Source organism: Peromyscus eremicus, chromosome 5 (genome assembly GCF_949786415.1).
Source record: "Peromyscus eremicus chromosome 5, PerEre_H2_v1, whole genome shotgun sequence".
Lineage (NCBI taxonomy): Eukaryota > Metazoa > Chordata > Mammalia > Rodentia > Cricetidae > Peromyscus > Peromyscus eremicus.
Genome location: NC_081420.1, coordinates 51,204,725 through 51,232,105, shown reverse-complemented (window position 1 = coordinate 51,232,105; position 27,381 = coordinate 51,204,725). Strand labels below are relative to the sequence as shown.

The 27,381-nt window shown below is 41.8% G+C and overlaps 2 protein-coding genes across 2 annotated transcripts in view; one reads left to right on the top strand and one right to left on the bottom strand.

The window, feature by feature from the left end:
* Positions 1-2,596, top strand: part of LOC131911044 (isopentenyl-diphosphate delta-isomerase 2-like) — a 6,652-nt gene extending 4,056 nt beyond the window's left edge. Inside the window, exons 2-4 of the mRNA XM_059263017.1 lie at positions 702-794; positions 1,130-1,260; positions 1,768-2,596. Coding sequence (XP_059119000.1) covers positions 702-794; positions 1,130-1,260; positions 1,768-2,085 — 542 coding nt within the window. The 3' untranslated portion in view covers positions 2,086-2,596. The remainder of the gene's footprint in view (positions 1-701; positions 795-1,129; positions 1,261-1,767) is intronic.
* A 1,684-nt stretch (positions 2,597-4,280) lies between these two features.
* On the bottom strand, positions 4,281-27,147 carry Gtpbp4 (GTP binding protein 4). The gene is made up of 17 exons (XM_059263429.1): positions 27,016-27,147; positions 23,524-23,694; positions 21,892-21,995; positions 21,673-21,809; positions 20,624-20,724; positions 19,028-19,120; positions 17,899-18,090; positions 17,384-17,449; positions 14,764-14,853; positions 14,241-14,351; positions 12,296-12,373; positions 11,849-11,900; positions 11,365-11,465; positions 10,050-10,247; positions 7,512-7,577; positions 6,590-6,733; positions 4,281-5,473 (listed from the first exon to the last, which is right to left on the bottom strand). The coding sequence occupies exons 1-17, from the start codon at positions 27,061-27,063 to the stop codon at positions 5,321-5,323; spliced, it is 1,905 nt and encodes a 634-aa protein (XP_059119412.1). The 5' UTR covers positions 27,064-27,147; the 3' UTR covers positions 4,281-5,320.
* Between the last annotated feature and the right edge of the window lie 234 nt (positions 27,148-27,381).

The window sequence follows — 27,381 nt, the reverse complement described above, 5'->3', positions numbered from 1 at the left end:
ATGCCATCACTCTCTGAACCAGGCAGTGGGGAGGCAAGTGTCCAAAGTGTGCCACTGCTTCAGTGGGTTGGGTAATACAGACTGGGATTGCTGCCTTGAAATGGGCTGGGAGAGTCAGGAATTGCAGCCAAGCTGGGTGTGGTTGTGAACACCTTTAATCCCAGCACAGAGGCAGAGGCAAGTGTATCTCTGTGAATTCAAGGTTCCTGGCCTGTCTATACAGTGGTACCTAGACTCCAGGAAAGGGAGTAGGGGAGGCACTTCATTGTGAGCATTCTCAGTGCCTCATGTGTCACAACGTCCAGAACATAAGCAGTCACTCTTTGCCACTGGGTCATCCATACTCCTGCACAGGGTGGCAAAAGTAACTACAATTGTTTCCAGACCATAGGTTTAGAAGCACAGTAGCGTCTAAGACTTAGAATTGTGCTAGCTAGCATGGCTTACTTTACTTCTTGGCCCTTTAGTTTTTATAAGTGGAGGAAAACTGCAGTACTTACTTGCAGTATTACTGTGGGTAAATGAATACTGAATATCACCAAATGCTAAGCAACTGGTATAGATTCTATCCCAGTCATGAGCACCAACTACTCTCGGTGCCACCATCCTGAGCTGGATGAGAATGAAAAACAAGGGAAGGGAATGCTTATGCAGGCTCCATGTTGACTAAAGTGTGGCCCTAACTCATGCACAATTTGCAGGCCTGCTACACCGAGGCTTCAGTGTCGTCCTCTTCAACACAAAAAACCAGCTCTTGGTCCAGCAGAGAGCGGATGCCAAGTACACGTTTCCCGGTGAGCCACCCAGGTGAAATCCAGGAGCACCAGATTCCAACTTAGGGTTTGGGAGACTGAGAGAAATGACTAATAATATCAGATAGTCTCTTTCCCTCCTCCATCCCTCTCTGAGCTCATCAGTCCCACTCCAAATGAAAATACAAGACATTAAATTACAAGCATTTTGCAACTGGATCGAATTGTGGTATTTTATATTCTAATATCTGTCTAGTAGAACTGATAAGTCAGAGTTGGATCTACTTTATATACTAAACATGGCCAGGAAGGAAACTGCCCCCTATTTAGTAAAAGTGCATTCTCAATAAAGAAGCATGTTGTACATTTTCCCCCAGGACATTTTACAGACTCCTGTTCTAGTCACCCTTTATACATGCCGGACGAGCTGGAAGAGAAAGATGCTCTGGGGGTGAGGAGGGCAGCCCTGAGACGTCTGCAGGCTGAGCTGGGCATCCCCCAGGAGCAGGTACTCACTCACTCCAATATGGGGCTCCATGAAGCTTTTCATGTGCTCAGGGATCTATCTGTTTGATAGTTTCGGTGTCACATGACAGTACTGTCAATTTCATCCATCAAAATGTTCGCACTTAGGGGTGGCTGCTGGGCTAACATGGCTTCTGCCTTGTATAGGAAATAGTTTTCCTGTGGAAGTGCCTCAAGTCTGGTCCACAGGGCAGGCTGTGAAACAAATCACTGCACTCATTTCCATTTTCAAAAGAAATCTTTCACACTGCTGTATGTCCTAATTCACAGATCTGTGTTTAGCCTCACGTCCTGTATACATGTGGTCTTCATTGTAAATGAAAAATTAAAACACCATGGCCAGGAATTGTGCCCCTTTGATATGGTCTACCTATCTACTTAAAGCTCAAATGCTTGTGTGGCACTCTGTGAAAAGGAATGAACTGTTTTCTATCTAAATTCTCATTTTCTCTATCTCTAGTGAATTAATACTGTATCAACTTTGACATAGATTTCCATAAAGGACATAATTTTTATGAATCGAATATACCACAAGAGTCCTTCTGATGGCATCTGGGGAGACCACGAGATTGGCTATCTTCTGTTGGTGAGGAAAGACCTCATGCTGAACCCAGATACCAGGGAAGTGAGAAGCTACCGCTACATGAGCCAGGAGGACGTGCAGGAGCTATTGGACAGGGGAGCCCGTGGAGAAGAGAAGATCACCCCATGGTTCAGAACCATCCTAGAAGGCTTCCTGCTCTCTTGGTGGCCTTCTTTAGAGGATGTGTCTCCATTTATTGAGCCTGACAAGATACATGGACTGTAAGGCGTATGGAAAAGTAATGCTCAAAGCAGGGATTAGGGTTGAGAGATGACTCAACAGTTAAGAACACTTCTGCTCTTGCAGAGAACAGGGGTTCCACTCCCAGCATCGACATGATGACTCACAACTATCTATAACTTCAGTTCCAGAGGCTCTTACACACTCTTGTGACATCTGCAGGTAGCTGGCATACACAATGTGGTATATACACAGACAAAAGCAAATTAACTCAAACACATAAAATTTTAAAATATCCAAAAAAGTAGGGTTCATCACTAACCTGTGGTTAGAATGGCATGCATTACAGAAACTGAGTTCTAATACCCTTTCATTGCTTGTACTAACCTACAATTCAAGCTCCTAGTTTTACCTAATTGCTTCCTTTTTTGCTCTATCTCTAGCTCTTAAACATTTTCAACTGTCATCTATGGAAAATGCCACTTTTCTCCTAAACCTCCCCTCTTGCAAGCTGCAAAATATAGAGATTCAGCTTTGTATTAAAGCTGAACTTTGACCAGCCAAGGGTCTGTCAAAAGGCAAAGCCATTTATTATGAATATTTGGTGTTACCCAGCCTTTAATATTTCAGCTGTCTTCTGCTATGAAATCCTTGTGTGCCCAGACCAATTGGTAAACAGTTCAGCTCCCCAGACCTGCTGAACCTACTAAGTTACTAACTGCCCTGCTGAGTTTAGGAGACAAGCTGACGGGAGAGGCATAGCTTTGTTTCCTGTGCTAATGGAGGCCTAGTGGTTCTCCAGAGCATTTTTACTGAGAACAAAAGATGCTTTTACATATCAAGGTGAGAGGTAAAACAACATTCCTGAGGAGGCAGGGAACCACGTGCCCAGGAAAAGAAAAGGCAGGCACTTTCTGTAGACAAAGACAGAACAGCATGGCGAGAGAGAAGACGACAGAGGTTCCACAAAGGGTAAGCAGATCTCAAGTACAGTTTTCTGAGTGCCAGGAGTAGAGAGTAGCAGAGATGGAGAAAGAGGGTACTGGAGAATGAGGGTACTGAGGACGAAGATGAGGCTGAAAGCATAGACATTAGTCGTTAGCAGGACTATGAGCTGGGGAGCTGGACGGAACTGCAGTTATGGAGAGAGGATTTCATCCTAGAGAAATAAAGTAGATGGATATAGAGCTTGGTATGTCTAGAGTTGTTCCTGCCTTGAATGCCTGGTGGAGTTATAGCTGAATTGACAGAATTTTGTCTTAGAGGAATAAAGTTAACAGATATAAGAACACAGTGTATGTAGATTTTTTTCCCTCAGATCCCACGCTGAACATAGCAAAGCCCCCTTGGACCCTAGGGATTTGAAACTCCCCCTGGTGGCATCACTCTCCCTCTGGAGTCCCTGTTCACTTCTCCTATGTCCAATGCTCTGCAGGTGACCTCTGTACCTGGTGCTTACAGGCATAATGATGTATGAGGATTACATATTGAAAACAAAGAACTTTGTTAGTTTTCACTGGGTTCACAAATTTCACAGGGACTCTATGCGGAGCTGATGAGCATCATCAGTTACTTCCTGTCGTATTTTTACTTCAGCCAGTGCTGACCCCCAGCACAAAACACCCATCTTGCACGTATAAAGTAACAATAAAAATCAAACAGTTTAATGTCCCTTAGTATAGCTCAAGTAGTAAATCTGTCTAGTAAAATGTTATTGTGGATACTTATCAACAATAACTAAAACTCATAATCTTTATTATGCAAATTGTATTAAGAGTCAGTCATCAGAAAATTTGGAAAGGAACAATTCAGCTCACTGATTTCATTACTAGCATAATGAAGAATTTCTATTTCATTACCCCTCAAACGCTTTGCTATCTGTAGTTGTATTAGATAATTCCCGCCTTCCCCTCCCCGAAGACAGTCTCACTATGTACCTCCTTTGGCTGTCCAGAACCCACTCTGTAGACCAGGCTAGCCTCCCACTCATCATAGATCTGTGTGCCTCTGCCTCCCAGGTGCTGGGATTAAAGGCATGTGCCATTATGTGTAGCTTATACAATTTTCTTGAAAATTAAAAACATATATCCAGACACTTGCCAATATTTGAGTTGGTCATCAGTGAATTTTACAAACTATGTATCACTCATATCCCTGATTACATGCCACTTGAAAATCTTTTCTTTCACTCTAGTCTCCCTTTGATGCAAAAGAATTTTGATGTAGTCCTATTTGTCTACTTTCATTTGTTTTTTTTGTAAGTGGAATTGTTCCTTAATTCAGCAATAGTTCATGGAAGATGTCATTTAATTATTGCAATAACCCTGGCATTTATTTCTCTGGAAAGTATTTTTGCTCTAAGAACAAAGAGGCAAAGCCCTGTGTGTCTTTTTCTTTGGCCATCATAGCAACTTATAATTAAACCAAACAACAATATTTAAGTAATCAAAACTACATTTTTACTGGAGGTTTATTTTGGATAAAATGGTTAAAGTTACAATGATACATTGTACTGAAGGTCTAGAAAATCATTTAAGAGAGTCAGGCCCTCAGAAAGGCTGGTAGTCTTCTGCCTACAAATCCCAATGGGGATGCTTTCTTCACAAAAAATAGTTACTTTGGATGACAAAGCAAAGTTTTTTTTCTTTACCAAAAGGAGCCCACTTATACCAATAAATGTTTACCTTTCTTTTCTGGGGGAGGGGGGAGGGTGGTGGTAGTGGTGGTTTTGAGACAGGGTTTCTATTAGAGCTGGCTGTCCTCGAACTCATAGATCCACCTGCCCCTGCCTCCCAAGGGCTGGGATTAAAGGCACACACCACCACCACCCGGCTACCGATAAATCTTTGAGTCCTGCAGATATGAAACAATCACATCATTAAGAACAGAATGTTCTCGGTGGTGGTGCACACCTTTAATCCCAGCACTCGGGAGGCAGAGGCAGGTGGATCTCTGCGAGTTCGAGGCAAGCCTGGTCTACAAAGCAAGTTCCAGGACAGGCTCCAAAGCTATACAGAGAAACCCTGTCTGGGGTGGATGGGGGGGTGGGGGGTGGGACCAGCATGCTCTGTACTTAGACATTTGTATTGTGCAGTGACAAGGACACCGCACACCTAATCAGGTTTACCAGTTTTCAGCAAAGCAACAAGTATCGTTAAGTCATTTCATTGTTTCTCTTTTCAGTTAATAGATGGTGATTCCAAACTGTATAAAGCACACCATACCATACCCAGAAATAAACATCAAGAGTCCAGCCAAAGCACTCCAACTCAAGAGGACACTATCTTCTGTCCTTTTTACCAGCTTTCCTCTTCCCAGAGAGTAGGTGCTTGGGCTTCATATCAAACACATGCCTATCTGCTTCCCCTTTCTTCCCCAAGCGATTCATCTTCTTCTGGGCTTTCTTCATCATAGTCTTGGCTTTCTTCACCATCTATACAGGAGAACACACATTAATGAAAACCACATTTCTATCCTGCATTGTAATTACCTGAGAAACATTTTTAAGAGTGAAGATACAAACTATAACGACCCTGTTGAGTCTCAGTCATTGTTTTCTCTCAGACCACCATACTATTTGCAGAACTCAATGACTATCTAAACATACTGAGGGCCTTTTAGAGTTAGATTGCAGAGTATCTGCTCAAATGTTCAGAGTAACACACTGAAACTCAGCAGAGTACCCACCGCCACATTTGACTCCTAACTGTCAATGCCAGTATTAAAACCTGTGGTTCAGTAGTGCACACTTGTAATCCCTGCTGAAGAGAAGCTGGGGAAGAACTGTGAGTCTGAACTACATAGCAAGCTCCCGGCCAACATGGGAAACACACTAACTAACACTTCCTAGACTTCCAGATGGAGAGGACATGTGAAAAAGAAAAATTCAGCCTTTCACTGAGTAAGCAGTCTACCAGTTTACATAGGTTTTATCTTATATTTGAATTTTCAAAATGCTAAAATTTAAAATAAAATTGTTTTTCATTGAAAATAAAGTTTTCTTCAAAAAGAAATTTCAGTGAAAATTTAAACACCTATTGTACCTTTGCAAAAGATGTTACAAATAATAACATACTGATCCAGGCTACCACCTTGAGGGGAAAAGTTCTAATATTGTAAAGATACACAAGATTATCTGGTAATGAACCAAGTTTCCCCTGGACTACTTCCTCACAGGCAAACGGAGGCCTCTTCCTCAGGGGCCACCTCTTCCTCACAGGGGAAATGGAGGCCTCTTCCTCAGGGCCACATCCTAGTAGTTTCCAAACCACCGGGACCTAAGCTCAGCCTATGCATACTTTATCAGATCACATTTCTGTCCATGCTCCAGAGTAAGGGTTTCAGAATGGACCCAGAGGATCCATCTGCTCCTGGCCCAAGTTCCTCTCCACAGGACTCCAACATAGGACATCCAGAGGATGGGACGAACAGCTAAGCTCTTACCCACAACCCTGAGTCTCCAGACAACTGCTGGTGTTTGCTGGAGGCTTTGTACAGTAAACACCCTGAAGGTTCTTATTTTCTTCTGTCCTATATCAAAGAAACTAACCTTAACATCCCGAAGACCAGAAACATCACGTGGAGTTCGAGAGCAACTCCGACTCCGGGCTATAGAAGAGGGTGGAACAGACTCTTCTCGTTTCCTTTTCCTAGTGACACTCCGAGATCTTCTCGCCTGGACTGCATAGTGGGCCTGAAACGCACAAACAGCAAATTCAGTAACAACCAAAATTACTCCTTCAGCAAGAAGAGAAGACAGTAAGGTCTTAAGAACCATTATGACATAAGGTCTTAAGAACCATTATCACGCAAGGCAAAGAATCTGGAATGTCTATCGAGATTTACTGGCACGAGGTCTGGTTTGAAGCAGAGGGTTAAGGGTCAAAGGCATCGCCACACTGCTATTGTCCCTCCTGGGGAGGTTTCAGGAATGTCCAGCTCAGTACCCATGCTGTTGGTAAATCAGATGGTGCTTTTGAGCCGTGGCTCTTGCACCTTCCACCTGAGGATGAGCAGGGATTGTCTGTGTGTTAATGTTCTCTACTGGTTAACACCAATCATGTATGATAATAACAATACTTTTGGTTCACAATTCATATCATGTATGTCAAGGTTTTTAACTCCCTCCCTCCCTTCCCCTCACCCCAAATAGTCTAAGTTTATGTACATTATGTGCATACTATGATAGTCACATAACAAAATCACCTAGTGACAGATTTCTGAGAATATATCGACATCGTTAAGCATAACAAAATCACCTAGCGACAGATTTCTGAGAACATATCGACATCGTTAAGCAACCCTGACTGTATGCAGGGTATTTGTAGCACATGCCTGACTACCAGCATTGGAGAACTAGAGATGAGGAAATACTAAGTTTGAAGCTAGGTTGGGCTACATAGCAAGACAATGTCTCAAAACAAAAGCACACAAACCATATCTGAAACCTTGCTGCCCCTCCACAGACTTACATTATCTTTATCATCCATGTCAACGCCAAGACTACGCATCTCATTCTCCAAGTCTGCCCGTTGAACCTGAAGTGGGGGGTCAGGGAGGGGGGAAGATAACTTATTATAAATAAAATGCCTGGTAATATTTAATTTTGAAAGAAAAAGGGGAAAAATACACAGATAATACTGTGATACAGACAGATAAGAAGGTAGGTAGACACCTGTTCTGTTCACAGTTCCTGGATCCTAATGCTCATAAACTTTATCATTTCCTCAGGACTAGAACAGAAAGGACTACCACATTTGGCCTTTAGTCCTTGGTTCCAAGAGCTGCCTGAGGTAAAGGAGTCTTTGTTAATTATGGTGCTTCAGGCCATACAGTCAGTCAGTCCATCTCTCTTTCTCTCTCTGTTTCTGTCATCTTCTGCTCCTCTTTCATATGTTCCCCTTTCTTTCCAAGGAATAGTAGGCTCTAACAATTAGGTCTATATGTAAGTCTATATGCTACAGTATCACACCATTCATTATGTGTAAGATACTACATATGCTAGAATACTTCTTTTCTCAAAGCAGGTGACACAACTGAAGAATGAACTCTAACTTTCCCCTGCCTGTCTGGGAGCTGGCCAGCATTGTCTACCTTGTGGCAGTATATTCTTCAGACTGTTTCAGAGGAGCAGGGAAACAGCACAGCAAGGCCAGAAGAGGCTAAACAGACAGGTGCAGTCTGCTAGCACATCTCTATAGCACATCCCATGTGTGCTTATGCAATCAAGTTTTAATAACAAACTAAAGGAACAGAGTTTGGAGGGATACCGATGACTTCCACTCTTACAGGAAAGTTGGAAAGAACTGAACCATGTGCTAGGAGGGCAGCATCCCCAGCTCCTGGAAGTGTGACGGTTCCTTCAGAGTGCCACCTCTTGACCTTCATCATCTTTTTAAATATACTTTATACTGAACTGGCAAATGCAATCATCAAAGGTTGTGTGTTTCCCCATTTTGTGAAGTACTCTAGTAAATAAATCAAACTCAAAGAGAGGGTCACAGGAATCACACTCTAGCTGGAAAGCCAACCTCTGGAGGCCCTGACTTATGACTGATGTTTTAAGTGGGGCTACTCTCGTGGAGAGAAACTCTTAGCTTCTCAGCTTTGATGTTACCTCCAGGTAGATGGTGTGAGAAGTGAATTAAACTGGGGAACATCCAGCAGTGTCTGCTACAGGACTGAAATTGCTTGACAATGGAGATTTCTCCCACTCACTCACACTCTGGATCAAATAAAGGATCCACACTGTCGGCATACCGGGAGAAAACCTGAGTTTGCTCTTGCCCTGGATCTTTCAAGGATACCTTTTACAATCATCTATACACACTGTAAAAATGCCTTTTTCCAAATGGGATGACATTTGTTTCTGAACAGTTCAGTTAAATCTCATGAAAACTAACAGTGCACTTGCTATGCAGAGGCCATGGCAAGGCCGTTAGGACCCTGGGAGTAAGAGAATGGCTGCATAGGATAGAGATAGGATAGGACAGAGAACTAAAGTTCAGTGATCACAGTCTCTCCTCAGAGACCACTGAGGACTACCAGGAGAAAAACAAACACGTCTGCAACTATTAGCAGCCACGCAATCACATGAAAACAGCATTTTCAAAACCAGGAATGACCATTGTGGCACCAACAGTGCCAAATTCCATTCCTTCTTCCCCTCACCCCCAATTATAGTTTAGCTTCCCAGAACCTTGTCTCTTTTGGGAATCTGCCACTCCCTTATCTGAACTTTTAGGGAGGCTATAGCCACAGGGGTAGTCAAGTGATATGGGACTGTCATCCAGACAAAAGCATAAGTAAGAGACAATGACATCCCAATATGAAGCCAAGAAGTGGGAAGAATCTTGATGTCTTCTGATCCATTCACACCTACAGAGTGGTTTTCCCTATCCTCACCAGTAACAGGGACTGATAAACTGCCTTATGGATTTAGGAATCTTAATCAATAGAGAACTTAAATAATATAAAAATGTTGGCACTGGGCATGGTGGCACACAACTATAATCCTGGCACTTATGGAGCATAAGTCAGGAGTTCCTTGGCTACATAGCAAGTTTAAGGCTAGCCTGGACAACATGAGACCCTACTTTAAAATTATGCCTTTAATCCCACCACTCGAGAGGCAGAGGCAGGCAGATCTCTGTGAGTTCAAAGGCAGTCCGGTCTACAAATCAAGTTCCAGGACAATCAAGGCTACACAGAGAAAACCTATAGGGGGTAAATTAACTAACATCTTGTAACTTCAACAAGTTTAAACTTGCATAACTGCATCAATGACTCAGTTTGTAACAGGGACTGACCTGGAGTTGCAATTCATAGAGAAAAGACGCAACAGTCAGAATATAGCAGCTCAAAGCAAAGAATCTTGTAAATCAGTATACTTCAGTCCCTCAAAGTGTGCCACCTGACATCCCCAAGTAGTGGAAGCCTGTCTCTAGTGGTGGTTCACACAGGATCCAGCATGAGAGCTCAGGCCTGCCTCTGCAATGCTTAAGACTAACCTTCTTAGCAGTTCGGGGCATCCTGGGTCCCTGTGTGTTCTTTTCCTTGGACTGTAGAATTTTCAACTTCTTCTTTTCTCTAATCTGTTTGGCCAGCTGTCGGATTTCCATCATTTCCTCGTCTTCACTTTCAGAGTCGCTGTCATACTCCCCAGCAGCCGTTCTGAGCTCTTCTTCCTTTTCTAACTCTTCCAATTTCTTTAAAAAGATCATAAAATTAACAAAGAAAAACTTGCAAGGAAGTAAGTGTAGCAACATATCTATAGGAATCATGTTTCCTTAAGTCTCTAAAAATATGACAACCGTGTGTCATGATCAAGTCACAACTGGGCCCCACTTGTGCACAGCTAATCTCACAGGAACAGGGACATATGAAGGCCACAGAGAGCATGAACACTGCATGCCCTATTCTCTGCCAATTCTGTTTCATCTTTAAAGATACAAATACAGGGACCCTTTCCCTCATTCCCCAAGGTTCCCAGCAGACTCATGAAAGAAATTTGTACAAACTCCCATTAATCCTCTCAAATAACATCCTGAACACAGCCACACTATTTACAAAATAAGACAAAATGAAGTTTTAAATACATATATGGGTTTGAGGATGTAGCTATGTGGCAAAGCCCTGGCCTAACAAGCACAAGACCCTGGGTTGATCCCCAGCAGTGCGCGCGCACGCGCACACACACACACACACACACATACACACACACACACAGACAGACACTCTCACTCACTCACTCACTCACTCACTCAATCAATCAATCAATGATGAGATGAATGTGTAAACATTGACATGCAGTGAAAAAGCAAGTAAGGGATAAGTACCAAGGACGGGACAGCTCTCTAGGGAGAATGTATCTAAGAAAGGGCAGGACCCACTGACATGAAACCCCTCTTTCAGAAGGATCTAAACATAAAGGGGTCAGTGAGACACAGAATCTGGAAATCAGAGTTCACATCCCAATTTTCTTGGGAAAGCAATGTCACTTGCTGGACTAGCAGGAGGAGGTCTGAGAATACTCAGAAAATGTCTACAACAGTTACAGAAAGAAGACTGAGCCAGTGACAGATCTCCACAGTATAGTACCAATACAAGCCAAAATGACACAGCCCATTACAGGTCAGTGAGAAAGGCCCGGGCATCACTAGGACTACACAGGGCAAAGGAAGAACAGAGTCATCTAAATGGAGGGGTGAGGGCTCCAAGTAATCATAGAACAGGGTGGAAGATGCCTAGGGCATAGGCCAAGAAGAGAACGAAGGGGAAAGAGTTGAAGTTGTTGGGGGAGAGTAATTAAAATGTGATGCAGACCTTCATGATAGCAGGATCGATGTAATCAGCAACATTATGGCCTTCCCAGATCTCTGGTATCTTATCATATTTCTCGGATGAATTCATTAAGTCCCAGTATTCTAAGGTTGGAAAAAAAAAAAGTTGTGTTTATGGTAGTTTCTAGTTTCTTCAAGTACTGTGCAACCAAAATGATTATTCTAGATGTCAAGTAAAACCACTTTACAAAGGTAAACAGAACAGCTGTGTCCAACACTGCCTAAGTTATTACTAACAAGATCAACACTGACCAACATCTGTATGTCCAATCTTCAAATACTACAAAAATAATCCCATCATATGAAACAGAAAATATTTTACACAGCTCTGTATATCTGTAACTTTTAATCTTCAAAAAATTAAAAACTTATAAACCAACAAATTCACTAGAAGACTTTCACTCCCCAAACTTTTTTTTTCCTGAAACACTTTTCATACAACTGACATTTCAAAGTGCCTTACTTACTCTGAAGGTCCAAAATATAATCATCTCCCATTTCCAGCTCAAGATCTCGTTCCTGCAAAAAAAACCCCCCAAAAGTTTATTATTACGTCCCCAAATGCTTTGCTACCTCCTTGCCAATAAACAGCCCCTGACCCTTTCTGTATCTACGATGAACAGGAGGGCTGCTTTTGCCCACCTGGTGGTTTACGTGTCTCATGCACTCTGTTCACAGTGATACAACTGAAGAGCTTTATGAGATTAAAGAGTATGTTAAGGACTCCCCACTCTGTCCATGAACCTTACAGGGCCAAACTCTGAGCACGCTCAGTTGAGTCTACTGCCTCCTTCATGTGACTAAAGCCCTTAGGCCTGCTACATTCCCAACCCCTAATGCTGCCTTTTCTGCTGCACAGGCAAGTCTTTGCCACACTCCACAAGAAACCCAGACAAAGAGGTATAGTAACCTACCCTCTTCTTCCTGGGCTCTGCAATCTCCATTCTTTTCCTGCGGGCCACCACTCCTTCTGGGATGAAAGGGGGTCTCTCCTAAGAACACATTATTGAATGTATGTGAAATGCCTTCCAGAATACGAGAGGAACGTAAAAGAAACCAAAAACTAAAAACAAAGGCAGTCTACGGGGAAACAAAAAACCACTCAAACCAATGGAAACAAAGTGCGTTCTAGGGAGTGAGTTTCAGGGACAGAGTGGGTCTGAAAGGAGATGAGACAACCCTCAAAACTGATTCCACAATCTATTGCTGTGGGATGTTCTGTATGGCAAATGTGTTGCTCTGATTCGTTGGTAAATAAAACACTGATTGGCCAGTAGTCAGGCAGGAGGAAGTGTAGGCGGGACAAGGAGGAGAATAACGCTGGAAAGTGGAAGGCTGAGTCAGAGAGACACTGCCAGCCACCACGATGACAAACAGCATGTGAAGATGCCGGTAAGCCACGAGCTACGTGGCAAGGTATAGATTTATAGAAATGGATTAATTTAAGCTGTAAGAACAGTTAGCAAGAAGCCTGCCACGGCCATACAGTTTGTAACCAATATAAGTCTCTGTGTTTACTTGGTCGGGCGGGTCTGAGCGGCTGTGGGACTAGCAGGTGAGAGAGATTTGTCCTGACTGTGGGCCAGGCAGGAAAACTCTAGCTACAGTCTATTAAGCAAAAATTCAAAGTATTCAGAAAAGTATGTAAGAAAGACAAGAGAACAGTAGATCAATCAATGAACATGAAACAATCATAAATCCAAGTATGTTTAGAATCCAATGGCATTAAATTCACTGATTAGTTGAGACCAATGACTACCCCATGAAACCAGGCCCACAAGTGGTAAACCACACCTCCCTCAGAACAAAATAAATTCAGCATACACAAACCTTCTATCCAGAAGAGAAATCAAAGCAAAAACAAAACCATGAAAATACAGAGGAAAATGGTATTTTAAAGTATTTTAGGAATGAACATAGCCTGTTCTCTATACAACTCAAAACCTAACAACTATGAAAGTATTTTATGTAAGGTGTAGCTTTTTTTTTTTGGTTTTTCGAGACAGGGTTTTTCTGTGTAGCTTTGCACCTTTCCTGGAGCTCGCTCTGTAGACCAGGTTGGCCTTGAACTCAGAGATCTGCCTGGCTCTGCCTCCCAAGTGCTGGGATTAAAGGCGTGCACCACTGCCCCCAGCAAGGTGTAGCTTTTTTGAGATGTTTAAAAAAAAAAAAAAAAGAGGGACTGGAGAGATGGTTCAGCAGTTAAGAGCACTTGTTGCTCCTGCAGACCTGAGTTCAGTTCCCAGCACTCATGTGGCAGCTCACCACTGTATCTAACTCCAGTTCCAGGGCATCCAATGCCCTCTTTCGGCCTCCACAGACACCAGGACACAAAAAGTACATACTTACAAAGCAGGAAAGACATTCATACACACAATAGAAAAATAAAACTATAAAAAAAAAGTGACAAAGATTAAAAAAAAAAAAAGAAAAACTTTGGAAACTTATATCCCAAAATACAGATTTATGTATAGTAACACATGGATAAAGATGCAGGCTGCTTATAATGCCAATAAAATAAAAATGTAAAAAAAAAATACTTCCATTGGCTAAATTTAAAAAAGGGGTGTGTGTGTGTGGGAGGGGAGTTACATCCAAGCCACTTCTAAAGGACAAACAAAATGGCTCCTAGCAACAGCCTGACAGGAAGAAGCAGGGTGCACAGAGCTCTTCTTTAGTTTGGTCTTTCTCTCATGCATATGTGACTACCATGAATGGAAAAACTGACACCACTATGTGAAGTCCATTTGTATCCATGTTTAACAAGCTGCAACACCAGGACATGTGGCAAGCACCCACTGACCAAGCACAGCAACACAGTCACTGGACCTCAAAGGCTCCTGCAAAGGGCCACCTTACCTTATCATCTCTCTTGTTTGGCACAGCTAAATGCAATCTGTTCAGAACCTCATTCACTTTGTTTCCTTTCATTTTCGTTTCTACTCGATGAGCCAAAAGCCTATCACAAGCCTGAGAAAGTACAAAACGACGGCAGTCACAAAACCATTCTATACCAGGCCCCCTTCACGCATAACAAGGGAGAATCAAGTGCCCCATTCATTGACAGGTTGACAACTGGGTATGGAACTTCTTCCATACCGACTTCAGCAGGTAACTATGCCACCTCTTTCTGGGCTGAGGGCCAACCCAAGACTGAATGCTGAAGCAGCTCAGTGTCCTTACCCCCTTCTTCCTCACAAAAATCAAATGTTCCCCCAGAGATTTCTAGCAATTTCAACAACTAATCCTATTCAAGGAAATGTCAGTAATTCCTAAAAAAAAAATAAAATAAAATAAAAAAATAAAAAAATAAAAAGTGTTGCCCACCACACTGATTTGTCTAAAACAAAAACACTGCCATCTGAGTTAAGGAAGCACTAACCTCTGTTTTAACCTGAATGACACCTTCCTCAGTCAGGGTGCTGGTCTCAATGACAGGGAATCCTTCAGCCTGCAAGTCCATAAATATTTTCTAGGAATTAAAAAAGAAACATGCATTGTTGTTTTCCAGTTTCCCAGAGAACAAACTGTACTGTTTTGCAAATGGAAGTTGCAAACGTTATTTGTTCAACAGCCATGATTTGTTTTTAACCCCTAAAGAACCAACAGCTGTAAGTTAATTTTTCCAATAATATTTCTACAATTGAAAATAAGCAAACTCCTACAGGATCAAATCGGATCAGAGTCACACAAAGCTGAAACCCTACAGAACATTCTATAAGCTCTCCCCTCCCATCTCACTCCCAGTACTAGAGACTGAACTCAGCTGTAAGCTGCCACTGACCTACATCCCTAGCCCCAAGATGTAAATTTTCAGAGAAAAAAAAAATGCAAGAAAGAGAAAGACCAAATTTTGTTGATCTGTTTTTCAAAAAGCAGGGGCTTGATTTATAGCCAAGGCTGGCCTGGAACACAATATATAATACAAGGTGGCTTCTGTCCCAGCCTCCATCTGGAGAATTGATGTATATCTCTATATGCAGAAAAGAAAAACTTTTTCAAAAGATGTTTTCAATGCTGTTTCTTATTTTAAAGTTTCCGCCAAATGAGCCCAAGAGAACTCTTTATGAAATATAAAAATTGTTTACTAATCTATCATTTTATGAATCACTAAAACTCTAAAAAAGTGACTTGGTATGTCCTCCAACAAATGCCATGTTTACAACTACAAACACCTCCCTAGTTTAGAGGCAGGGGATCAACTCCCAACAGACATTAAAGCTTCCCATGAACAAGGTCAACCTCTGTTATCAAGGGACTGAAGCATGGTTTCAGACAAAGCCAGGGTCTGAGCACAAATTCTGTCATTTAGCAACAAATGACCCGGTGCATAATGTAGTCACTGAGCCTCTCTGTGCATGTGATAACTGTCAATTGTCACCACTATGTGAAAAGGACTGATAAGTACAAGGACAAGCTCTACAATAGAAGTGTTAAGCAAGCTGTAGATTTTTTAAAACACCATCTATTTCCTAATTCATGTAGTACCAACAACTGAAGATGTAGGCATTACCTTTACTAGAACATAAGCCAGGGACCAGAAAAATGACCTAAGGTGATGTCCGTTTTCTATTAGACAGCTGGCAAGTAATCAATTATCCAGACAACTGGGCCTCAGAAGGGTGACTCACTCCTACTGCACTGCTAGTGAGTAACGAAGCTAGATGTGAGGCTGACCCCAAAGCCTGAGCACCTGACCAGTTTGTTTCACTTCTCAAGTCTTCCTTGTGCTACCCACTCTCCTTCTCCACTCTTCAGTGCCTTTTAGACTGACAAATTAAAATTACTTAAAAGATATAAGGGTTGTTTGTTTTTCTAAGACAAACTGATTCTGACATCAGGGGCAGATAACTAGTAACTTAAAGAATGCATGGTCTTGACAGCTAATCTTACCGTTTGGGATGTACAGACGGGAGGATCAAGAGGAACAAGGCCATCCTGATTTGTCTTTAAATAAATAAATCGCCAAACAAAACCAAATATGCTGTGTTCTGCCCTAAGTAGATAATTTAAGACAAGCCAATCCTTACTATCTATAAAATACCCCAATAGAAGAGTCGTTATTATCTATAAAATAATCCAATAGAAGAGTCCTTATCATCTATAAAATACCCCAATAGAAGACTCCTTACCATCTATAAAATATCCCAATAGAAGAGACCTTACTATATATAAAATACCCCAATAGAAGAGTCCTTAGTATCTATAAAATACCCTAATATTACAAAAGATATAGCCAGATAGCATTTTCCATTCTAGTGTATTGGTTTTCAGAAAGCCAGCGTGTACCAGTCACCTGTGCAAACTCATACTGCTGCCATACCCCAGGGGTTTAGACCAGGGATCTGTGTGCCCAAGAATATTAATTTTTGACAAGCTACCAGGTAAACATCAAGAGAGCTTCTAGTCAGGGACCACAGTGAGAACACTGCAAGAGTACAAGTCTCTCAGAGCATTTACCTGAAAACTATCTACTAAAAGGGTTAAATTATTTAAAAAATTATGCCTACCAACACTGCCTGCCTCGTGGATAATGTTGGCAGACATTCTTCTGAGAGCTTACAGATTCTTGTCCTCTTTCACTCACTTGTTCAACTTAATCACAGACTCCTTTACATAATAAAGTAAGCCATAGTCACACCATTTCTAAAGAGAAACTTCTGGGAAATGCTTCCCTAGATCACCTGATACCCTAAGGCCTGGGAAAGATAAAAGAACACATCAAGGCACCTGGCTTCCTCTTGGATACCAACTTAAAAGCAGTCCTTTCCTAGGCAACCACATTTCCTAATGGTTCAGTGTTTCCACAGACTGAAGACAAGGAAGGAATCAGGAAACTGTTTTTCAGGTTTACTGTCCTGCCACTAAACACTAAGGGCCATCGTAGTTTCTAGAATAAAAAACTGGTCTAGAAGCACTAAAATTCCTTCTAAGTGAACATCTGAGGATTCAAAACTGGTTTTTTAAAAAGTATATATATTTAATATACCCAAGTGATTTACCTGATCTTCTTCAGAAAGCTCAGCTATTCTCTTCACATCACATTTGTTTGCTACAACAATAAGAGGCTAGCAAAGAAGAAAAGAAATTATTACTCTCACACTACACAATAACGTAGTCCCCAGTCCTTGCTCACGCCTTTGCTTTTCAGTTACCCAGGCTGAGATCAACTGCTGCTGGAAAATACAAAGTGGAAAGTTCTATAAATAAACAATTTATAAATTTAAATTGTGACCATCCTGAGCAGTGCAATGAAACCTTTTGTTTTAGTGCTGCATTCCACCCAGAACACAAATCATCCTTTTGTCTGGCTTATTCACTGTGTATGCTACCAGGAAACCAGCCACTTGGTTTATGTCAGTTATCACATCAACTGTCACAGTACTGTTTGTGGTCAAGTAACACAGAACATTCAGTACCATCCATGGTTTCAGGTGTTCACAGTGGTCTTAGAACCCATTACCTAGGAGTAAGTAGGCACTGGTGTGTAAATTAAAGTATTAGTTACCACACTTACCTTGTTGATAAACAGAGGTCTGATATTCTGGAAGAGTTCTAATTGCTCCTTCAACCCATGTCCACACTGCTCGGACAAATCCATCACATACAGAACTGCAGCTCGAAGGTGGGCCAGGGCTGTGATAGCCTGCATTTCAATGGTGTTCCGATCCTCCAAAGGATGGTCCAAAATCCCTGGGGTATCTACAACCTAACAACCAGGCTTCATTACCCAAAGTACCCTCATTCAAAAATGTCTCGTCTGATCCCAGAGCCATTCTCTTACATCCAAACCAATTCTAGCAAAACTAGTAAATAAAATATGAGATCAGAAACTGCCCACGATAAAATAAACAAAGAAAGGAGGAAAAAGTACATGATTCTTTATAAAACCAAAACCAAAACCAAATCCAGGAGTCTCGTATGGTGTAATCTACACATAATCTCACAGCTGTAATCCTAGCACCAAGGAAGTGGAAACAGGACTGACATGAGTTTAAGGCTAGAATGACCTATACAGTGAGGCCAGTCTGGCTAGAATGAGACCCCGTCTCAAAAGGACAGATACAGGGATCTAAAGAAACCTGTAGAGCCCATTAAAGAGATGCTGGCCTTGGGAGAAATGAGCCCTCTTTTCACACAGCCATCAAAACCCAGGAAAACTGGAATAAATGACCAACTCTTCCAACTCCCAAGACTTGGCTTCTTCATCATTTATAAAATTAAGATTTGGTTGTAAACTAGACTGTTCCATGCTTTTCAATAGTATATGCCACTTCTAGTGAGAGATTAAAATAACACAGAGTATTTTATTCATTGGAGGCATCATTAAAGAAATGAAATCATCCCTGCAGAAGTAATGCAGAAATCCATACTGTCAGCTTTCTCTCAGTTACATAAATGTGATCTGTTATTATGCTTCTCCAAACCTCGGGCCAGTTCTCTTTATCATGATGGAGAGATCTCAAGTTCTTGGTGAGACCAGAGAAACCATCCCCCACCTAAGAATTGTCCCTAGAGGACACTGCTTACCACTGGCTGTATACTAGGTGCACTACGGGAGGAGATATGCTACAGCTCTTTAGAAATTATCAAATTCTATTAAACCAAAACCCAGGATGTTTGTTCTCTTTGCAGATAAAACTTACCTGCCAGCGCAGATACTTATAGTCCATGTGCCCAACAAACAGAGATTTGGTGGTAAATGCATAGGGCTGAACATCCACGTCTGCTCTTGTTACCTTGAAGAAGAAAAAAAATGATACTTTCAGTTACCAGAGTTCCATACCACAATTTCCCCCAAACAATCTAAGCATGGCACCCACACTTTATCAAGACTAATTTTAGCCAAACACAACACTGCTCAAGTCACAGCTACATAGGCTATTGATGCAGGAAGATAATAGGCTCAAAGTCAGTCTGGACAACTTGGAAAGATTATCTCAAAATTAAAAGGCTAGAGGATAGCAGCTAGAGGGAGAGCACTGTCTTGTACATGTGAGGCCCTGGGTTCAACACGCATGCACGCACGCACGCACTCATCCCTTTTAAGTAGAAAATAAAATCCCAAGGACTGTACATGAGTAAACTGCACAAGACAGATATTATCTGCTTTGGCAAATGCCTGGCTCTTCCCTTACACCAGGGTCCTACCAGCCACTCTCTATTCTCCAAGGTTCAATATGCAGCTCATGTCACTCAGGAACATAAATTTTCATCTTGCTGAATTAGTTTAAACCACAATTCAAAATGCTGCATGTGGCCAGAGGCCACTGTATCATCCCCCAGACCAAAAACAATCACAGCAAATTTAGAACAAGCCAACAAGCATTTGAAACTTCAATTAGAACCCCCAAGAACATTGTTTACTACCAAGTCAGGGCAACTTGTGGGCAAAAATAAAACCTACTGGGCCAGCAAGGTGGCTCAGTAGGTAAAGGTGCCTGACACCAAGCCTGATGACCTGAGTTCAATTTCCAGGACCTATATAGCAAAAAGAGAGAACCAACTCCTGCAAGTTGTTCTCTGGCCATCACACACACAAACTCACACATGAACACATGCACAAAGTTTAAGGCAAAAATGTTCTGGAATTAGGTGAGTCCTAGTATGTCCAGAAGCAGCAAATTACTTTTACTTAAATGTCACACCAGAGCTTAAAAATTCTTCTCAGATACAGAGAGACACAGCCCAGGCATGGAGCCCATACCTAATAATCCCTGCACTCTGGAGACAGAGGCAAGATAGTGGGTTCAAGGTCAGCCTGGGCTACATAACATGACTGTCTCAGAAAGAAAAAAATAAGAGAGGGATCAGAAAATCTATTACAATGGACACACAGTTCACATGAAGGCTGACACAATCACCAAGGTAACAAATCACCTATGTAGCTTTAGACTGGGAAACTCTAGCTCAGTGAGTGTCACCAGGCATAAGGGCATTCCCAGAACGAGCTGATACAACACTATCAGGAAAACCTCTCCATCAGTTAACAGGGCACACAAGAATCAAAATGAACAGACCCGGCAATCACTACATACATCTAGGTTCCTACAATGAGTTAAACCTCCTGAAAGGAACTTGGATGTGCTTCCATGTCAGGACCTAGTGAAGACAAGGGCAATCTTTACTAATGACTAGATAGAAGATTCCCAAGCCCATCCTAAATCCAACAAAGGGAATGCAATAGTACTTTGACCTAAGTTTAATCAGATAGCTGCTTTATAATAAAAAAACACACCTACCTTATTGATGAAGCTGGATTTCCCAACATTTGGATACCCACACAAAAGCAGAGTCCTTGTATTTGGGTCAATGGTTGGCAAGCGGGATAAATGTTGACGTACTACAAAGAGTTTAAATGAAAAATTAAGAATTTAAGATTGGCTTGAAATTTTACTTTCTACTTAGTCATACTCCAGGCTCCTGGTTACTTTAATAAACTAAGATGGTACAAATTCTTCACCCTAGCTTTTTTTTAGGGTGACAGGAGCACACTGGTGGTTGAACCTAGAGCCTTAGCATGCTAGGGAAGAGCTGTATCACTGAGCTACACCCCCAACCCTACTCTTTATTTTGAGGCCAAGTCTCACTTAGGCAGGCTGTGCATTCACTCTAGCTCGGGCAGGCCTTGAATTTGCACTCCTACCTGAGCCTCCTGAGTAGCTGGGATTACACTTTTCTACTTGCAAAAATGATGGAGAAAATGAGGGGGGTAAGGAATAACTGTAGAAACTAACAGCATATACAAGTATACACAAGAGTATTTCCAAATATGGCTACACTAAGAATCAGGTGTTTAACGTACCAATCTGCATTTTGGTTGTTCTAAGCTGAAGTGAGACCAAGAACCATGCTTGGGAAAGATGATTACTGACATTTGGCTACAGTGTATTCTGAAGCATGCATGCTGTGACATGAACTAGTTCCACTTAGTTACCTCACCTGCAACACCAGCACAGCTCTAGCATGGCGCCCACTAGGCTATCCTGAGACTCTCACAGATCTGTAGGAAACACTTTCAAAGAATCTTGATGAATCATTTCAGGGAAGAAGAAAAATGCCAATCAAAATGATTGTAGGGCTAGGGGTGTAGCGCAAGGTCCAACTTCCAGCTCTAACTCAGAAATTATCCTATTAAATAGTGTTTTTAGGTGTACGTTTTACTTACTAAATACTAAAAATATGCATTTCCCAAAGCTCCAAAAAAATTAAAATGAAAAAAAAAAGTTAAGAATAAGTCCCAAACAGAAGAACATTGTAAAACCCATTTCTGCTTATATATAACAAGTACCTTGTTCCAAATACTCCAAACTCTGCCTCTGTCTCTTGATAATAGTACACATTCGCCCAAGGGCAGCACGCTTCAGCTGCTTGCAGCGGTACAGAGAATCACCATATTTCATAAGCCGCACATAATCTTTAGCAACACTTAGAAAAAGAGAAAATATCTAAGGTTTTTTTGTATTTTTTATAATAACTTATAAGATACTATAGTAAGAAAATACCTTACTTGTCCACCAAATTTTTGGCAATATTTATTTGACCTAGAGCCAACTTGTAATGATCCTTGTCATAGAGAATATTCATCAAGTCAGCATAAAATGGATGGATATCCTATAATGAAAAAGTGAAATATATACAATGTCACCGTGGTGCAGTAGTTTCTTAGCCTTATGCAACAAACAGTAGAGAATTATCTCCCTTTCCTCTACCCTGCAGCTGTGATCCTCAGTCCCTCTCCTTGCCAGTAACCCTGTCAAATTACTCCTCTAAGGAAACAGAAGCGCTCCCCAGGGACAGAGCTATAGCAATCACTTGTAGTCACCCCAACCTCCATCCTATGGCAGTGTCAGAACTACTTAGAACAACACACACTCACACACACCTAAGGAACTTAGTTAATGCTGGCAGGGAGGGAGCTATTTCACCTTTTCTTTCCACTTGAACATGCTTCACCAGAATTTTATGAGCTCAAGTTCACTAATAACTTCCCAACTACCAATTCTCTCTTCTTGCCTGATGGTCCCTATGCCTACAGGATGCACTCTCTTCAATTCTCTCAGTTTCCCTGCAGACACCTTATTTCCTAACTCAGCTTTCTTTCTTTGACATGACAAGCTATGTATTTTTATATTTATGCTTTACTCTGTGTTTTATGTTTGTTTTTGACAGTCACATTATGCATCCCAGGCTGGTGAAGAACTCAAGATCCTCTATCTGCGACACCAAGCTTGGCTGAGGATAGAGCCTTTACTACTGCTCTATCCCTAGTGCTTGGAACTGTGCTTGCCATATAATATGTTCAATGACTTACAATTCTGAAAACTGTATCCACCTGAGAACAATTTCAGAGTAGCAGGTGAGATTGTTACTAGGCAGAAATAGTAGAACAGGCAAGCATATGATTTCTCCCATCTCTCACGTATAAAAAATAAGATAATGTAAAAAGAACCACAAAAACTTAACTACTTTAAAATGCACTGTTTACTAAAATCGAGTGTTGCCTAATATCAAGTCAGTTTAGATCATTTCACTCTTTTTTTCTAACCCTCAGGTTCTTTCTAGTACTTGACCTTTCCCAAGAAATGAACGGTGTCTGCTCTTCCATTTCTGAAGCCGAATAAACAAATGACAGCAGTCAACTGCAGAGAAGTGGGTTCAGCTTTGTTTAAAGCTCTCTGTGCTATCCCTTGTCAGCAAAGGAAACGGTCAGTGTTGAACCAACCATCGTCCATGAAGTACCAAGCTCATAAACTTTGGTACTTTTGGCCACTGACTCTGATGAACCCAGAGGAAAAGGAGGCCTCAGAACAGGGAAGGGTGAAGTTTGGACAAGCCACAGGCCACCCAAGAATCCTGGGCTTCAGAATATGCAACCAACAGCTTTCATCTAAGCTAACATTGGCACTGGCAAGCCCAGACACTCACTACAAACAAAGCCTGGGAAGACAGCTTTGGGAAGAACACTGAAGATTTGGAAAAAAAAAAAAAAACCCTCAATTCCAAAACTAGCTTTGTCATTGAATGCTGAGTAACTGACAAATTAATTATTTCATTTCTCCCCTGACAAAAGAATATATCAAACTGGCTAAACATTGATTCTCTAAAGGCTTACATTTATATAACCATATATATCACTTACATCCAATTTGGGGAAATCTGTCAAAATCTGTGACAGTCTGTCATGGTAATTCTGTTGAGTATATTTGACTTTTCTCATATAAAAATGTCGAATTCGATGAATTTGATAATGTTTATGAATAACTGTTGGAGTCTTTCGTTGAGTCTTGGATAATGTCAGGTCAATAAAGTCCTATGATTAAAGAAAATGAGATACAATTCAAATATGTGCTTTCTATCCATTTGTTTATAACTGTCTTAAACCACTAATCCAGTACTACATGTGTAAGCTACAAAATTTACTTTCCTAACTCATCTTTATAGTTTCTGGCCTTTAAGAAAACTTGCGGGGTTGGGGATTTAGCTCAGTGGTAGAACGCTTGCCTAGCAAGCACAAGGCCGTGGGTTTGGTCCTCAGCTCCGGGGGGAAAAAAAAAAAAAGACAAAAAAGAAAACTTGCTAGCTACCATCAAGAGCAAGATGGCTGGGAGACTCTCTCCACATTCCTCAAGCATGCCTGAGTGAAAGGGCCAGTGCTGGTGGTGTCCACTGGTGTCAGAAGCCTTACTTTAATTACACCCTCACTCAGCCCCTACACCAAGTATGCCACCGTGATTAACCAGGCCACACCTTACAACTACCCAGCAACTGTTCCAAAAAATGGAAACACTTGACATGCCCAGCCACCCCCAGGACCCTCACTTGGAATGACTGAAAATCCTGTGAATACTCTCAACTGATGGAAGAGGCCCCGCCCCTGTTGCCACTCTAATAAAAATGGGGGGGGGGAACGGGCGGTGGTGGCGCACGCCTTTAATTCCAGCACTCGGGAGGCAGAGCCAGGCGGATCTCTGTGAGTTCGAGGCCAGCCTGGGCTACCAAGTGAGTCCCAGGAAAGGCGCAAAGCTACACAGAGAAACCCTGTCTCGAAAAACCAAAAAAAATTAAAAAAAATGGGGGGGGGGGTACTTGTTAAATGATTGTAAGATATATTTTACCCCGTGCTTTTTTAAAATGCTATTTTAATTTTCAAATTCCTACGAACTCAAAAATAAATCAGAAAAATTCTCCCCCAAAAAGAGCAAGTCTTTCAATTTCAAGGACTTTGTAGCTTTAATTTCAAGGGGCTATAAAATGAAAAAATTAAAACCCATCATCTAAAATGTCCTATGTATATAAGGAAATTATTTGAGGAGTTGAGATTTTTGTATTTATTCCTCAGTAGGGGTAGGAGGAGACCCTGCTTTTTTATGCTCTGTCTCCCCAGTCACTCATATACCATATAAAGCTATTTTACTTTCCCTTGATCACTTCCATTAATTCAACAACATTGATTATTTCCTATAATAAAGGATAAAATGGATACAACGCTGAAGATAAAATCGTGAACAAAAAACCAGGGTCTAGTGATAGGAAAAAACCCACAAGCAAACAGGCAATCACAATACAGTCTGTCAAGGATTATGAAGAACATGGATAACTGCCCCTCCTCTACTCTGCTCCTTTCCATGGTCCTCACATCTTTAAGGAGACGGTTCAAAAGACGCCTACTGAAAAGCTTCCCCAGACTGGCTCATTTATCACTATATTCTTACACTGTCCTAAATCTTTGGTACTTATGGGGAGTTTGTATTCAGGGATCCTCCCCCGTCTCCAACAAAACAGATATTGAGTTCAATGTAGAAAATGGCACAGATCTTGTGTGGAAGAATCCACATACATCTGTCATATATTTTAAACAGCTGTAACTATACGTAGGAAATGTTTTTAAAAATCTGCAGGGGGGAGGAGAGAGGGAGAGAGAGAAAGAAAAAAAGAAAGGAAGGAAGAACGAAGTTTGTGTACATTAAATACAGATGCAACTTTAAAATAGTGTTTTTGATCTGCAGTTGTTTGAATGTGGATTTGGAACTCACAAACACAGAGGGCCAATTGTAATATGTCACACATTTCTCTATCATACTGTGTGTATAAATGTACTTATTTATTCCTTTAGAAAATGATTCTTGGCCGGGTGGTGGTGGTGCACGCCTTTAATCTCAGCACTCGGGAGGCAGAGGCAGGCAGATCTCTATGAGTTCGAGGCCAGCCTGGTCTACAGAGCAAGATCCAGGAAAGAAGCAAAGCTACACAGAGAAACCCTGTCTTGAAAAACAAAAAAAAAAAGAAAGAAAAAAAAGAAAGAAAATGATGCTTAAGCATATTATTTTCTTATGCATATCTATACAGACAGTACCTACCACATACTTTTACAAAAGTATCCCATACTCTTCAGATTGAATTTTTATTTCCAACCACCAAAGCATTACCATCACTCATGTTCTACAAATACACAAATTCATTTGCTTTCTAGAAACAGACCTCAGTCAGGGCAACAGAGACATGCTGTACTAACATGTTAAAAAAAAATTCTTCACTTAGTCAATTATATTAACAAAGTTCATTTGATCCAATGAACTCTATTTCAAGTGAGACAAAAAGTGTACAAATTCCTTCAATATGCACTTGAGAGGTATTTGGGACAATCTTGAGGTCTAAAACACAAGATGTGATTCCTAAATACAGTTTTTTTCCAAATATTACAAACTAGTGAGAAAAGTACCAGAATGGTTATCAGAAAGAGGAAAGGAGAAATAACAGAGACATGTAAGGAAAAGAACTCTGTATGTCACTAATGAAAAATATTTTTTTTTTTTTGAGACAAGGTTTCCCTAGATCTACCTGCCTCTACCTCCCTAGTGCTGGGATTAAAGGTATGCACCACCATGCCCACTAGAAAATACTAGCTCTTTACAGAAGTTTTCAAAACACTCTCATTCAGAAAAAGGGATACTGAAAATACCCACACTGCTGTAAATTTAACGATTGTGACAGCAGTTCCTTCTCTGAATTTATCCTGCAATTCAATGTCCAGGGCTTGCCAAAGAAACGAGTGTATCCCCGTAGGTTCTTTAGCCTAGCTAATACTCGACACTTTAGGGGATGTATCTTGCTACGTTTCACAAATTTGGCCTGGCTACATTTACCCTGGCATGCTTAAAACCAACTGCATTTCCCAGGTCCAACGACAAATGACAACTACCCACAAATTTTTAGACTGTGATGGTAATGAATGAAGTTTTACTTAAAGAAGGAGATGCTCCGTTGAACTCAGAATCGACGCTCACCACTGAGCACCTCAGGCTTCCTGCCTGCTCCTCAATGCGGCCACCACCCAGACAATTTGTCACATCGGCAGGCCATACAAGAATCACAGGCTCAGGAGGAGTCCTGGGGTCTTGGAGGGACTCTAGGTTTGGAAGACCCACGGATACGAGGAGAGGGATTTGGATTCCGAGCCTGGGCCTGATCTCTGAGGATCCCGAAGACAAGCCTAGCAAGTGGAACCCGGCCGGGAGCCGAGTGGGTCTACCGTGTCCTCCCTCTCCTACTCGCGCGGATACAGGGCTGGACCCTCCTTGGCGACTTGTCAGGGAAAAGGGAGATAAGCACGAACGACCTCTGTCACCCCTACCTTGGCAGACGGCACCACCGTAATCTTCTTGAAGTTGTAGTGCGCCATGCCGGCAGGGGAACGCACGAGGAAACCTGGAGACGCGGCGGACCGGACTTCCGTTGTCGGGGGTGGGCGGGATTTCCGCCATTCTGAGTGACAGGACTTTAGCCGCCGGGCTCAAGCGTTGCGTCACTTCCTGAATATGGGGGTGGGGCGTGCATTCGCCAAGGCGCGCTCCTAGTCCAGACAGCGCCCTCGCTCGGCCGGGAGGTTCACCGCCGAGAGATGACGAGCCCGGTGAGCCACGGAAGAGGTCGGCTGGATTTGAGTGATCAGGAGTTAAAGCCTAGCGGGGTGTGGGAGAGACTCCAGACTGGCCACCTT

Excerpts from the sequence above, each read along its gene's own strand:
- Gtpbp4 (XM_059263429.1), bottom strand. The coding sequence starts at position 27,063 with ATGGCGCACTACAACTTCAAGAAGATTACGGTGGTGCCGTCTGCCAAG. Across the intron at positions 18,091-19,027 it reads ATAAGTATCTGCGCTGGCAG|GTTGTAGATACCCCAGGGAT; the intron begins GTAAGTTTTATC and ends CCTGGTTGTTAG. Across the intron at positions 5,474-6,589 it reads CTGGTCTTCGGGATGTTAAG|ATGGTGAAGAAAGCCAAGAC; the intron begins GTTAGTTTCTTT and ends TCTCCTGTATAG.